General features: G+C 39.1%; 1 protein-coding gene across 1 annotated transcript; it reads right to left on the reverse strand.

The window, feature by feature from the left end:
* Positions 1 to 82: 82 nt before the first annotated feature.
* On the reverse strand, positions 83 to 13,462 carry BCCIP (BRCA2 and CDKN1A interacting protein). The gene is made up of 7 exons (XM_079977157.1): positions 13,256 to 13,462; positions 11,533 to 11,607; positions 10,255 to 10,335; positions 8,768 to 8,860; positions 3,649 to 3,836; positions 1,977 to 2,151; positions 83 to 474 (listed from the first exon to the last, which is right to left on the reverse strand). The coding sequence occupies exons 1-7, from the start codon at positions 13,421 to 13,423 to the stop codon at positions 304 to 306; spliced, it is 951 nt and encodes a 316-aa protein (XP_079833283.1). The 5' UTR covers positions 13,424 to 13,462; the 3' UTR covers positions 83 to 303.
* Between the last annotated feature and the right edge of the window lie 5 nt (positions 13,463 to 13,467).

Below are 13,467 nucleotides of genomic sequence, written 5' to 3' on the forward strand. Positions count from 1 at the left end.
GCAGGAGTTTTTTGTTATTATCTTTGGCAACATGGAAACAACCTACAGTTAGTTAGAAAAGTGTTCAACAATTATTAAATGATTACTATTTTGAGGGGTTTTTTATTGCACTTGTAATCACTGATGTTTCAAAATGGCAATTCTCTGCCAATAAGAACAAGTTGTGTAGGTGATGTATTTTATGAGAATATAAAGGAGATCCTGAAATAATGCAGAATTGGTATGGAAAATTTCTAGGCACCACTGTAAAGTCGAATAACTTTTACAGGGGGACTTCACAAAACCGTTAGCACAGAGAGTGGTTCAGACAGAAAGATATTCTTTGAGTTTATCCATGATGGCATTCATCCTGTCAGCAGGGATTACCATCACAGTTCGTAAAGGTTTCATGGGTACATCTTCAAAAGACCATCTGCCTCCCAAACATGAGTCGCTTTCCTCTTCTACTGAGTAACTGAACTTCAGAAGCGATTTCTAAAACAAAATAAGCAAACTCGTAAAAGCATTTGAATTGCCGTATTTCTGCTTCCTTTTAAAAAAGAATTAAGAATGCGTATATAACTTACACTGTCTACAAAGAAAGGCCAGGTAAAGTCATTTTAATAAGACACAGTGGTAACCGAAGATTCGATGTCCTGTTATGGAACTTGGTGTGCAATGTTTCATAAACTTGCATACCAAATTAAGACTTGCTTGAATGCTTCTACATAGTATGCAGAGATAAATGCTGAGAAAGGTCACTGCACACCCTAGAGGAGACTCTGGAAACATATAATGAACCAGTAGGCTGAACCAAGGGAAAATAGCATCATGTTAAGATGTAGCCTTGGACAACTCTTTATTTTTCAGACAATTCCCATATTCTGTTTTAAAAGCACATGGTATGCCTACCTGATCATGCAAATAAATAGGATGTATGTAAATTATATTATTTCTTCATGATGTCACTCAATTTTAAAGTGTTCTAAACCACATTTTAGTTTTCAGAAGGTATTATGGCAAGGACTGATACAATGTCATGAGAAGTTTAAAAACATTAGAAATCAATATATAAATGTACAGATATGGTGGCAACCCCTGAAAACTGGAACATACAAAGGAAACTGCATCTTCAAATCTCTCTACAAGCAGGACTAATTATTTTTTTTAAAAAATTAGGCATTGCAATTGTCTTTAACTTTTATGTATAGACTGCCTTTCCATTTACATCACACTCAAAGCAGTTTACAGCAATGTACAATATGGCCATGAACTTATTATGTCTGGTCTGCTAGGCTAGGCTAATCTGGGATATGGCTGGGGAGAAAACAACAGATTGAACTACTGAATGTGTGTACAAGTGCTTCTGGGGCTAAAAGAATATTTTCTGAAATCTGGCAGATCATCAGGCAATTAATGAAAAACACTACTCCCTGTATTAAGTCAAGTGGGACACTGCATGCAAATAATGAGGAAGTTTAAAAGAGTAGGGAGAGGATGGGGCAGGGAAGCATTACAAAAAAATAAAAACAACCCACTAGCTGCCACCCCTCAAATCAACACAGGCAAGATCTGCACACAGAAATATCCCTGACAGCAGACTGCAGCACCCAAGCTATACTTCTGCTAGCCAGACACAAGTCCTTGTGACTAGGGTTGGCAAAACCAAATTCATTCCCCATTCAGCCCCAAGGACAGCTTCAATGCAGGCCATTCCGAGCAAAGCTGCTGCTGCAGTAGTGGTGGCAATTGAACCTGGAGCTGACTCCATTGAATCAGGATGCATGAACTGGGGTGCAAGAGCAATGGAGATCTTTTGTCATTGTTTTCCCTGCCCCCTTTCCAGCACTGTGGGCCTTATCTATGCTGAACAATTTGCCTTGACCACGTTCAATAGCTGCTACACACTAGAAAGAAAAACAGCCTCAAATCTTTTAGGTTCCCCAGTATACATCAAAATACACTAAAAAAGTTGATCAACAACAAAGAAGTCTCACCTCATAAAAGAATTCTTCCTCAGCATTTGAAAACATCAGTTCTTCTTTCTGGTGGCTGCTGCTTCCCTTTTTTCTGATATTACTCTTCTTATTAGTAAAAGTTTTGCTAATTAGAAGATAGAAGTAGCATTTTCCACAAGGTTTGTTTGTTTTTTGAGCTTCAATTAGTTCTTTCCTAGAAATAAACACATATTTACACCAAAAATTTCTTCATGCTTCAGTCAAACCTATGCACAACTGCAGGAAAGATCAGTCGGAAAACACTTCTATTGTGTCCAGACCTCACTCAAGAGATTCACATATTTTCAGCCCAATCCTCAAATAAAGATTCCTGCTTTGCCACAACAGTGCTTTCTCATGTGCCAACACAATCCTCAGAAGTGTGCATAAACACACTGTTCCACCATCCCTTAAGAGGTGAGTGAAAACATTCTGAGCAACAAATGCTCCTGCTGTTGTTAAAATATAAAAGGAAACTAGGATTATGCATCTTTTTCTCCTTCCTCTTCTTCACACTGCCTCTCTTCATCTCACTCCACAGCAAAAAAGCTGCTTCGTTGAAACTGAAGACTTGTCCTTCATGAGCCCTGCAGACCTATGGTCCCCCAGGAGAATTTATAATCTGCTTAGGGGAATAATTGTGAAATTAAATATTTCTGTTCCACTCTCTTTTTACATGTAAGTGCATTAAGGAAGATCACCTAACGTTCCAGAAACAAAGCTGGTGGTTACTGGGCAAAACACTGGCCTAGTTCACCCAACATGCTAAATCAAATTCTGGCTTAGCTAGACCACAAATGCCTGGAGAGAGGTTTGCAGCAACTCTACTAAGCAAGGTTTGTTTTAGTATATGGCCCAAATTGTGGTGAATCTCTCTCTACATGAACCAAAGCTGTGGGCACTTCCAGTTCTATAAACCATAGCTTATTGGACCAGGAATATGTCTGTACTACACTCCTTGCTCCCAGTTTTTATGAATATTTAATATTCCTTAAATCCAGTGTTCTGTGATGTCTGAATCAGGAAACTGGTGTAACAACAACAAACAAACAAGGTCATGAAACCAGGGGGAAAGAGCAAATTATTCTACTGCCAGAACTATTTAAAATCTTTACAAACAACTAAAGATTCTTCTCTGAATTCTTGGCATCAGCTTTGCTAAAACTGCTTACTGATCTCTGATTATGCATCTCACTTATCAGCCTTAATTCTTAAAATAAATATCCAGAGTTTAGTCAAAAGTTCAGAAATTTATACAAATTTCTGTAACCAATCTGCCAGGAACAGAAACCACTATAATAAAAGATAAATGGTTAGAATGTAGATGTTTTTAGTGAGTGTTCTCCAAGCGACAGCACAACTCTCAAAACAATTCACAGAACACATTTGTCTGGATCCAATATATTGCAGAGTAATTCTAAGTGGCTTTTTTCATCCCTTACAAAGTGCTTTCACATATGAGTAAAACTCACCTATACACAATATGTGAAATATTGAATGTTTGCACCAAAGGCCACTTTAAGAGATCAATACTAAAAATGTTGGTTTCTGCTTCTCGGGGGACCTTTTTCTTCCCACTCTACACATTTCCATTTAAATAAGATTTCAGAGGTTATCCGAGGATAAAAAAAAAAATAATTCTGTTCAAAAATGGTTTTGGAAAAGCTCTTACTGCAGTTGCTGGTGCATGGGCAGAGCGATCTGGGGAGGTACATTAATGAATCTTTCACTTAGTAGGAAGCCCACAGGCTTGGTGGTGTCACTTAGGAGCTTATCCAGCTGTTCAACCATACTCTGTTCACAGTTCTTCTCACACTGGCTTAAAACCAGCTCTTTAATTTGTTCAGCACATTCGGTACCCTAGGAATCAAAGGATAGATTTTCTTTGCATTACAGAATAATTATTTACATAAGGCAACTTGAAAAGAGAGCTTCTGGGCATTGTTTTACAGGACTCTGGGAAATTTCTTGCTGTGACTTTTAATGATTTGTAGGAATTTCTTTTTAGATTATTTAATCAACGCTCAAACGAATGCATGTAGGGGAGTTTTAATTCGGAAAGGACGACAAAAATGGTAACCAAGCATTAGCATTCCACTCTTGCTTAGGGCCACAGAGCCAGCCACATGACTAAAAGAATACTTTATAAAATTATATGAAGTACTCAGCATAAATGGCCTAATAAAGCAAATGAAAGTGATAAATCAATGCATTAAAACATTGGGTTATAATTTTGTTTAAGCAATGCAAACAACAGGAAACTACAACCGGATCCTACTGAGTTTTTAAATGTTTATTGAGTAACACCATTCTAGTACCAACATGATCTTTCCTTACAGAAATAATCTTCAATTAAACAGTTATTAGGTGAGAGCCAGTGTGGTGTAGTGGTTAAGAGCGGTAGTCTCGTAATCTGGGGAACTGGGTCCGCGTCTCCACTCCTCCACATGCAGCTGCTGGGTGACCTTGGGCCAGTCACACTTCTTTGAAGTCTCTCAGTCCCACTCACCTCACAGAGTGTTTGTTGTGGGGGAGGAAGGGAAAGGACAATGTTAGCCGCTTTGAGACTCCTTAAAGGGAGTGAAAGGCGGGATATCAAATCCAAACTCTTCTTCTTCTTCTTCTTATTTCCACAGCTCTTAAGTATAACTGCACTCATCCAGAGAGAGACTGAACAGATATTAGGTGATATACAATGTTAAATCCATTTATTTCAGTGAATCTATTCCAAGTATGACTTAGTTTGCTATTGCCTAATAGCACCATTGGTGATGTTCTAAAACAGTGTAATGGCTCATGCATGTCTATTGCAAAGCCAAATTAAAGTCAACCACTGGGATTATTTTTGTCGATTTTGCACTTTTATTCTTTTCACTTTTGCTGTTGCATATGTTCCACTTCGTTAGATTAATATACATATTTACACCCCTGCAAACTAACATCCTTCAAAGGATTCTTAAAGTTGCATAAATTATTTTTTTAAAAATATATATTATCATTTCAATATTTAAATAACCTGGAAAGTCACACAGCCAGACACATGAAGTGTCACGTCAAACTGATCCCTCCAAAAGTTTTCACATGCCATTTCAACAGACACCTAGACTCTCTTCATTCTTTTCATGCAGGAAGAGAGCACAGAAGGTGAAATATTGTTTCCATAATTTTCATACCAGAAAAATTACTCACTTTCCTTAACATTACATTACATTTCCTTAACATTACTACAAATGGTATTAGGGGTCATTGACAGTACCCCTACATGTTTTAAAACCTGTTTAAAAACCTGTTTTGTTTATACAAAAGTTACTAACTTGGTCAACGCAACCTCAACTGCATCTGCACATTTTTGCAAGCAATGTACACCTTCACTTCAGCAGATGGCTAGACTTAATGGCAACTCTTAATTAAGAAGCTTTGGATGATCACATTTCTCTGTTTACAGAAAGATCTTTGCAAAATGTGTTGTTGAGGGTTGCTGCAAAACTTCCAGGACGCAATGTCACTGGCCTCCTTCAAAAGAATCAAAAGATGTGGCGATAGGCTTTAATGTTGAATTATTCATGTGAAGGACGCTTGCCCATTACACACGACCTGTGAAATGTTCATCAAGCCACTCTCACATTGCTTTGTGCTGTATGAGAATGTTACAATTAATGAACAATTTGGGCTGTTCAGAGGAAGACGTCCAACAAGGCAATATATGCCATCCAGACCCACAAAATATGGCATAAAATTATGGCTCCTTTGTCTCAGCAGCTCAAAACATAGGTAGATGGTGGTTGAAAAATTAACACATTTATAGCCTGCTAGATAGAATATAGCAACTGATAATTTCACTATTGTGTTGCTGCTTGGGAGATTAGCTAAGAAAAAGAAACAAGCCTTAAATTCCCCTAGAGTTCCTGGCTCATGAATCCAAAAGTGTCAACAGCAGTGTTTTTGTTTTTTCAAGAATATCTGACATTTGTAAATAATGTATCAGAGGAAGAAAGGAAAATTCTTATTATTTTGTCAATGTATAATAGTGCAACAATCTCAGACCAGAATTCCCTGCCTGAGATTGTTCTTTACTATATTTATTGATTTATTAAATGAAACCAAAGGTAGTGTTGACATCTGTGACCACATGCAAATGCATAATCAAATGGTAGCCAATGGTGGTTTTTCCAATCTAGCAGACATTGTTTGTTGGGTAAAAGACTGGATTGTCATCAAAAACAAAAATTTGTTAGATCTAGAGGGGTTTAATCTAAGATTCGGTTGGCACGCCTATTTATGGCGAGACAAGGGAAGGGTTCATAAAGGTTTTTCTAACCACATTTTCAGAGGGCCACTGCTGGAAGTGTGGGAAAGGAATAAAAAACTGTTGGAGCAGAAAACGCCCTGGTGGTTATCACCAATAGACATTCTAACAATTAAAAAATTAAATATAGAGGGGGAAAGATGGACATATGAAGATTTACTAACCAAAACAGAATCCGGGTGGAGGATTAGACCTTATGAAGAAATAAAAAGCAAGCTGACTGGCTGGATTCAATACCATCAAATTAATTCAATGTGGAGGGAAGATAATAAGATCGGAATAAATGACAAGAAATCTAGATTTCAGATTGAAATAATAGAAAGTAAAACAAAATTATTATCAAAAATGTACAACCAGTTACTTGAGTGGGACACCAAGGACGAGGAAGTAAAGGATGTAATGGTGAAGTGGGCGGTAGACCTAGGGTACAACATAGAGTTTGACAAATGGAAGGCATTGTGGTGTAAAGATATGAATTTTTCAGCATGCACGACACTAAAGGAAAACATGTACAAGATGATGTACAGATGGTACATAACGCCGGTAAAACTACATAAAATGTATAGAACGGGCGATAAACTGTGTTGGAAATGTAAGAGCAAGGAGGGCGAATTCATTCATATGTGGTGGACGTGCGAGATTCTCAAAAAATTTTGGGAATCCATCTATAATGAATTAAAAAAAATTCTTAAATACACGTTTGTTAAAAAACCCGAAGCCTTCCTGCTGGGGATAATTGGTAAGGATATCAAAGAAGAAGATAGAACCTTTTTTCAATATGCAACGGTGGCCGCCAGAACCCTCATAGCACAGTACTGGAAAACACCAAAAATCCCAACACTAAAGGAGTGGCAACTTAAATTATCTGATTATTTGGAGCTGGCTAAATTGACACAGAAAATAAGAAATCAAAGAAGTGCAAAATTTAACAATGAATGGGATAAATTTAGGATATATATGGAAATAGAGACAAGGGGAAAATTAAAATGTTGATCAGAAACACATATGTACTTATAGAAATCACAGTAGGCATGAGATAACGCTTACTACGTAAAAAGTTTTATTAAGGAATAGACACAGCAGATAGATAAACAAGATAATAATTTCCGAAATCGAGATAAAGGGAAGTCGATCAATGTCATCAAAGTTGTATGTATTTCATGTTCTGTTTGTTTGTTTTTTTCTCTTTTTCTATTTTTTCTTTTTCATTTTGTCTTTTGTATGTTTGTGAAATATATTTATGTCAAAATTTAATAAAAAAATTAATAAAAAAAAAAAAAACCAATCTAGCAGACATTGCCTACCCTAAGTTCAACAACCCATACTGGCACCAGCACTCCAGGACCCAAGTCTACGATTTATCAAACCCTGAGTTGAGTTTTGATATACAGAGCCAGCTTGCCTGGAACTTTAAGAAAAGCAGCCTCAGAACTGCTTGGCAACAAGAGAAGGAAAAATGTGTCATGTCTGCAATCAAAATGATGACAGAAAGTTACAGCAATTATTTGTTTTAGTTGAACTGTTTTACCTATCCAGTTCATGCAGCTGTGAAATGTGATTGCGCACAGGGTGCTTGAGAATTATGTACAGCAGGCCCACAACTTACACATGATTTACTTATGCAATTCCAGTTTTGTGTGGGCGGTGGGAAAATAAATAAATTAATGGAGAGCGGGGAGGGGGCAGCTGAAAGGGGCTGTTTAAGATCCTGCAAGATCTTGTAAAGAGCCCATGAGATCTTGCATGGCGTTCCTAGAGCTCAGCAAAACAAGGCACTTTCCACATCAGATTTTCTAGTGATAAAAGAGTTTTAAAGCCCTCCACCTTGCTTACCAGACTCTGGGAACATCTTGCAAGGCTCTGTAAGGCTACCACGAGATCTCTTGGGTGCCTCCTACAACCTTCCAGAAGTCTTGCACAACCTTCCCACAGCCCGGTAAGGTAAGGCTGTTCCGGGGGTCTTCCTGCCTTTGCACAATTTTACCTTTGTGCACAAACACCTGGAACGTAACCCCAAGTATGCTGCGGCCCTATGGTTGCAAGTTCTGAGATATATTATTGTTACAGATAATTCAAAGCTTATGAGTATTGGACTGTTATACTTGTGGAACAGTTTTAATTATGCTATATGTATGCTAATTACAAATTATGTTTAAAAAATGTGGCCACAATTAGACCCCACATCTAATCTGCGTAGGTTTTTGTATTTAATATTGTGGGGTATTGTTGACCCCAATGAATTGTGTGCAACTATATTGAACAAGAAATATTCTCAGTGAAGGCTTCCTCCACTCCCTTTTCTTGGAAAGGGTGTGATGTTTAATCATTTCCAGCAGATGTTTCTATTTGTATTGACTGTGTTCACTCTGATGCCAGACAGAAATAAAACAGGGAAAAGGATGGATAGCAGTAAGGTGCCAAAATATTCAAATTTAGTTGACAGGCAGATTATCATCATAGTTAAATACAAAGTAGTATTACTGACCTTCCTTTCAGTTAAGTTCAGCAGGCTTATGAAGCCAAAAACCTCATCAGGATCATCATCATCATCATCACTTTCCTCTAAAAGTTCTGCTTGCTATTAAACAGAAAACAAAGGAGAAAATACAACCAAATGCATGTTCACTATTAAGTCTTTCTGCAAGCATCATAGTCAAGAAGAAAATGTCAATATATATATATAAGAAAAAAGCCTATTAAACACAAAGCGGCTTACTTCAGAGTAGGCATTCGTAGAATTGAGCTGTATGTCATCCTTGTAGCATATTTTTGAAAGAATTTTAATAAATAACTTTTCTATTAGAACCGTGCCATTATATCCACCTCAACACTGTGACCTATTTGCTCCATAGTTCCAGCAGCTAGATAAATGTCTATCTGAAGTGATAAAACTGTGTCTAGATTCTTTAACTATCAAGGATCAGAGACTTGCAATCATACCAGAATCTTGCCAGAATTTCCCAGCTGATCACTGAAATTCCAGTTATTCTGTATTCCATCCCTCTGCATGACTATATGGTAGCACAAGCAGACAAGCAGAGCAGTGGGCCACCTTCTCAGAATAAGTGAACACAGAAACAGAAACCAAAGGTCGCTGAGAGTAAAAACTGATGGCAACTCAGTTCCCAAGGTGAAATGTCCCAATCTAAGTCCATTGATTTTATGAATGTTTCAGAGACTTGGTAGCAGTATTGTAGACGTGCTGTTCTCTAGTGCTACAACTTCTGGCCAGTGGTTTTGTTTTGGTTTTTTTTGTGACGGTTTACCAGGGAAAAATGCATAACCAGCAGTGTTATAAGTAACATATGCAGTACATTTTTCTGTGACTGTTGCAAGCACTTATTGGGCATGACCAACAACAAATAACAATTACTCCATGCCCAAAGTGTGGCCAGAGTAAGTATTTCCAAAAGTTCCTATTTTCAGTATTAAAAGTAAGGGTGCAATCTGTAGGGAAGGCTCTGCTCTGGGTCCCATCAATGGTGGAGGTATGACCAGTAGCCCATTAAAAATATAAGTGCAAGAATAATTTCTCTTTCTGTAATGCCCTGCATTCAAATTCTTTTGTTTTTATTTTGCCAAGATTAGATGCTGTTTGTGGTCTACTGCAACTTATACAGGATGAGGACTGGCAGGTATAATTAGGAAAAAGATGCAAAGTAGCCTTTTGCCCCCTAGAGATATGTGTTTTCATCCCTTACTTTTGTTTATCAACTATCATGATCCTAGTGCTGGAACAAAAGTACTGCTACCATAGCAGTAAGCGGAAAGTCCATTTTGTTGCTTGCTTAAATAATTGTTTATATGCATTATTTACTCTTGGACCATGTGTGCTGTGGACAGATGCCCTGAATGAAGCATGTACGTTTCAGCCCCAAATGCTGTATTAACCAAGGATCAAAATATCTTGTTAACCATCAACAGATTTATTCCATAAAATGTCATAAATTAACATGGGTTTAGATCTCTTACCTTAATAACACTCCCAATGTGATTTTGTTGTATCAATATATCAGTCAGATCAGCTGTACTAACAGGAGCCTTTAGAAACAGCTGGAAGGGAAAGAGTGGTGCAGGGTTTTACTAGTTAAACACTTTCTGGATCACTTATTAAGATTCATATTGCTTTGTGGACTCAGATTTCCCAGCTACAACTTTTAGTGTTCTATCCCTGAAAGCTAAAAACAGCCACAGACCGAATTTCCATGAAAACTAACATTAGGCTAGCATTCTAGGACCAAAACAAATTGATTTTGGTACAATTCGTTTAGGTTCACCCTATTTAGGCATCCGATCCTATACACACTTATCTGGGAATAAGTACCATTTGAATCAATGGGACTTACTTCTGAGCAGTCATATAGGATTGTGTTGTAAACCCCTCTTCTTAGTGAGTGTAATCATATTCTTTTCCAGTTCATATATTTTCAGTGCCACAATGTAATTTTTTATACCAGCCTTCACTAACCTTGTGCTCTCCACATTATAGGCTACAATGCCAGTCAACTTGAGCCACAATGGCCAATGATCAGGGATTATGAGAACTTTATTCCAAAGCATCCAGAGGACACTATGCAAGAGAAGACTAGCCCTGCTGTCAAATGAATTTATTATATCAGAATTGTGGCATGATCTTTAGTTCTGAAGTGGAAAGGGGTTGAAATCAATTTAGGAATCAGAAAAATGAGGTTTCCAGCTATAGTGAGGTTCAAACTTGTTAGCATCCGTCTGTCTTGAGACACAATGGAGTGCATGTTAAAGGCATTTTTGAACCCTGTGCTTGGGATTCTCCATGTCTTTTTCTTTACTGAATGCAATAGCAGGGTCCCTGATCTGAACCACTTCCACCTGCTCACAAACAAGCAGAGCAGCTTCAAGGGAAAACAGAGCAGTGTGGGAGAAAAGAGTTAACCCCCTCCTTCAGCATCCCCGCCCCCAAGGCTAGTTTTATAAAATAAAGATGTCGGAATCCTGAGCATGGAATTCAAACATGCTTTTAAGATAAATGTTTAGTTTGACCCTGAAATATTCCAAAACTGGGATACAGATACTGCAAACGATTAGAGTGTGAAGATGCTTCAGAATGCAACAGAACAACCAATGTAAGTTCTGCAATAGTTTAGGGACTCATGAACTCAAGTCACAGTTATACTAATTCGCATTATCATTTATTCATAGCATTTGTGTTCTTCCTCTTAATTCCATTTTCACATAAAAAGCTACAAGTGTCACAAGATGAAACATACATACCTGTTGCAGTAATTTTTTTATTCCATTCTTATCATTATCAGATATTGAATGAGCTTCAAATTCAATATTTACTTCCTGTAAATAAGCACAAAAGACAATCACACAGGTGTTTGCAATGAAATATTGACCTCAAAAGAAGTTCAGAGGGCGGCGGGGGGAACTAGACACATCCAATCTTAGAAGTACTAAAGATTTACCTGGTACAGATGCTTACCATGTACAAGTGGCAATCTGTAGTATCTATTACCATACATTACTCTAAATGAGATGTGGGGAGTGTGGACAATGATCAGTAACATCCCCTCTCCTTGTGCAATGAACTGTCTCATTTATTTATTTTTAAAGCCATTTTTAAAGGCTACATCCTCACAAAGTAACACTAGAAATGTGTATACAGTGGTACCTCAAGTTACAAATGCCTCAGGTTACAAACTCCGCTAACCTGGAAGAGTTACCTCAAGTTGAGAACTTTGCCCCAGGATGAGAATGGAAATTGTGTGCCAGCGGCACAGAGGCAGCAAGAGGCCCTATTAACGAACGCACGCCTCTAGTTAAGAACAGTTTCAGGTTAAGAACAGACCTCTGGAACGAATTAAGTTCATAACTAGATGTACCACTGTAATTTACATTTAGCATGCTCCTCTGAACATACAGGTATCTATGGACTCAGTTAAATGCAGCACTGAAAAGTTCTTCAAGGTCAACTTAAATGTATGTAATAAAGCAAGAAGGCATATGTCAACTGGAACAGAGTTCCAGTTTTGGGGCAACCATGGAGAAGATCCTGCCTGTTTTTTAAGGTAACCTACCAATCTTACTGGCAGGCACTCAAAGACAGCCCCTGAAGCAGATCACCCTACTTCTGTTGTCCCATGAAAGAAAGAGCACAACGGTGTCAGTGTGCTAGTTGCACTACTCTCAAGAGTGACCTGCTAAAGCCTACTTCAGACTTTGTGCTGGCATTAATATGCCCCGAAGCAATCTTAAGTTTCTTGTCCCAATAGGCTTTTCAGAACTGACTGCTTTTCATTAAGGGCTGGTGGTGCCATGCTGTTCTTATTGCAATTATTTAAACAGATTTTATACAGGCGTATAGTATATCATTGCTTTTTTTCCTATGCTTTTTGTGGTTCTTGTTTTTATCTGGAGGCTGCCTGGAGTCCCATCCACGAAAAAAGTGGAGTATAAAAAAAATAGTAATCATCATCATCATCATCATCATCATCTGTCAACTGGACAAAAGCTGCTTTAACACCAACCTATTCTTGCACTCTTAGTGGCAAAAGCTGACCTGCACTTTCAGCTGGTAACCTAGCACATACTCAGAGAACCGCCAATCAATCAATCACTCTCTGAAGTTACTTCGTATGGTCTTAGGATGAGCCCTGGCCCTTAAAAAAACACAGCACTGAGCCCTGCCCTCCCATGCAGCCCCCTTGCATCTACAACAGGGACGAGGAACCTTTGGTTTCCAGCCCCCTCGACGGATGAGGCAGGTGGAGGCTATAAAGACAGGTCACAAGGTCGCCGGTGGTCGTCTCCCCTCACGCCCACCCCCCACTCCTGGAGGTGGGGACCGTTGCGAGAGAAGCACGGAAGAAACGCCGCCGACGCCACGGGTCCCAGCCGACGACCCTGAGGCGCAGAGGGGCCTTCGCGGCGGCAGAAGCTGCTCCCAAAGCCACGGCGGCGGGAGAGGAACGAACCCCGGCCGCTCTTTTACCTGGTTAAGCTCTTCCTCATCGTCGTCGTCGTCACTGTCTTCCTCGCTGCCCGGCTCCTCCGAGGAGTCGTCTTCCGCGTCGCCGCCGCCGCCGCCGCCGCCGCCGCCTTCCTCCTCCCGGCACTCGGGCGGCTCTGCCGCTCGCCTCCGCTTAGCCCGAGAGGCCATGCTGCCGAGCTCTCCCCTCCTCCTTTGTGCGCCTGCGCCCGCGA

This window comes from Podarcis cretensis (genome assembly GCF_951804945.1).
Source record: "Podarcis cretensis genome assembly, chromosome: 5".
Taxonomy (NCBI): domain Eukaryota; kingdom Metazoa; phylum Chordata; class Lepidosauria; order Squamata; family Lacertidae; genus Podarcis; species Podarcis cretensis.

Excerpts from the sequence above, each read along its gene's own strand:
- BCCIP (XM_079977157.1), bottom strand. The coding sequence starts at position 13,423 with ATGGCCTCTCGGGCTAAGCGGAGGCGAGCGGCAGAGCCGCCCGAGTGC. Across the intron at positions 2,152-3,648 it reads CCCATGCACCAGCAACTGCA|GAAAGAACTAATTGAAGCTC; the intron begins GTAAGAGCTTTT and ends GTTTATTTCTAG. Across the intron at positions 475-1,976 it reads AGGAAGAATTCTTTTATGAG|AAATCGCTTCTGAAGTTCAG; the intron begins GTGAGACTTCTT and ends ATTTTGTTTTAG.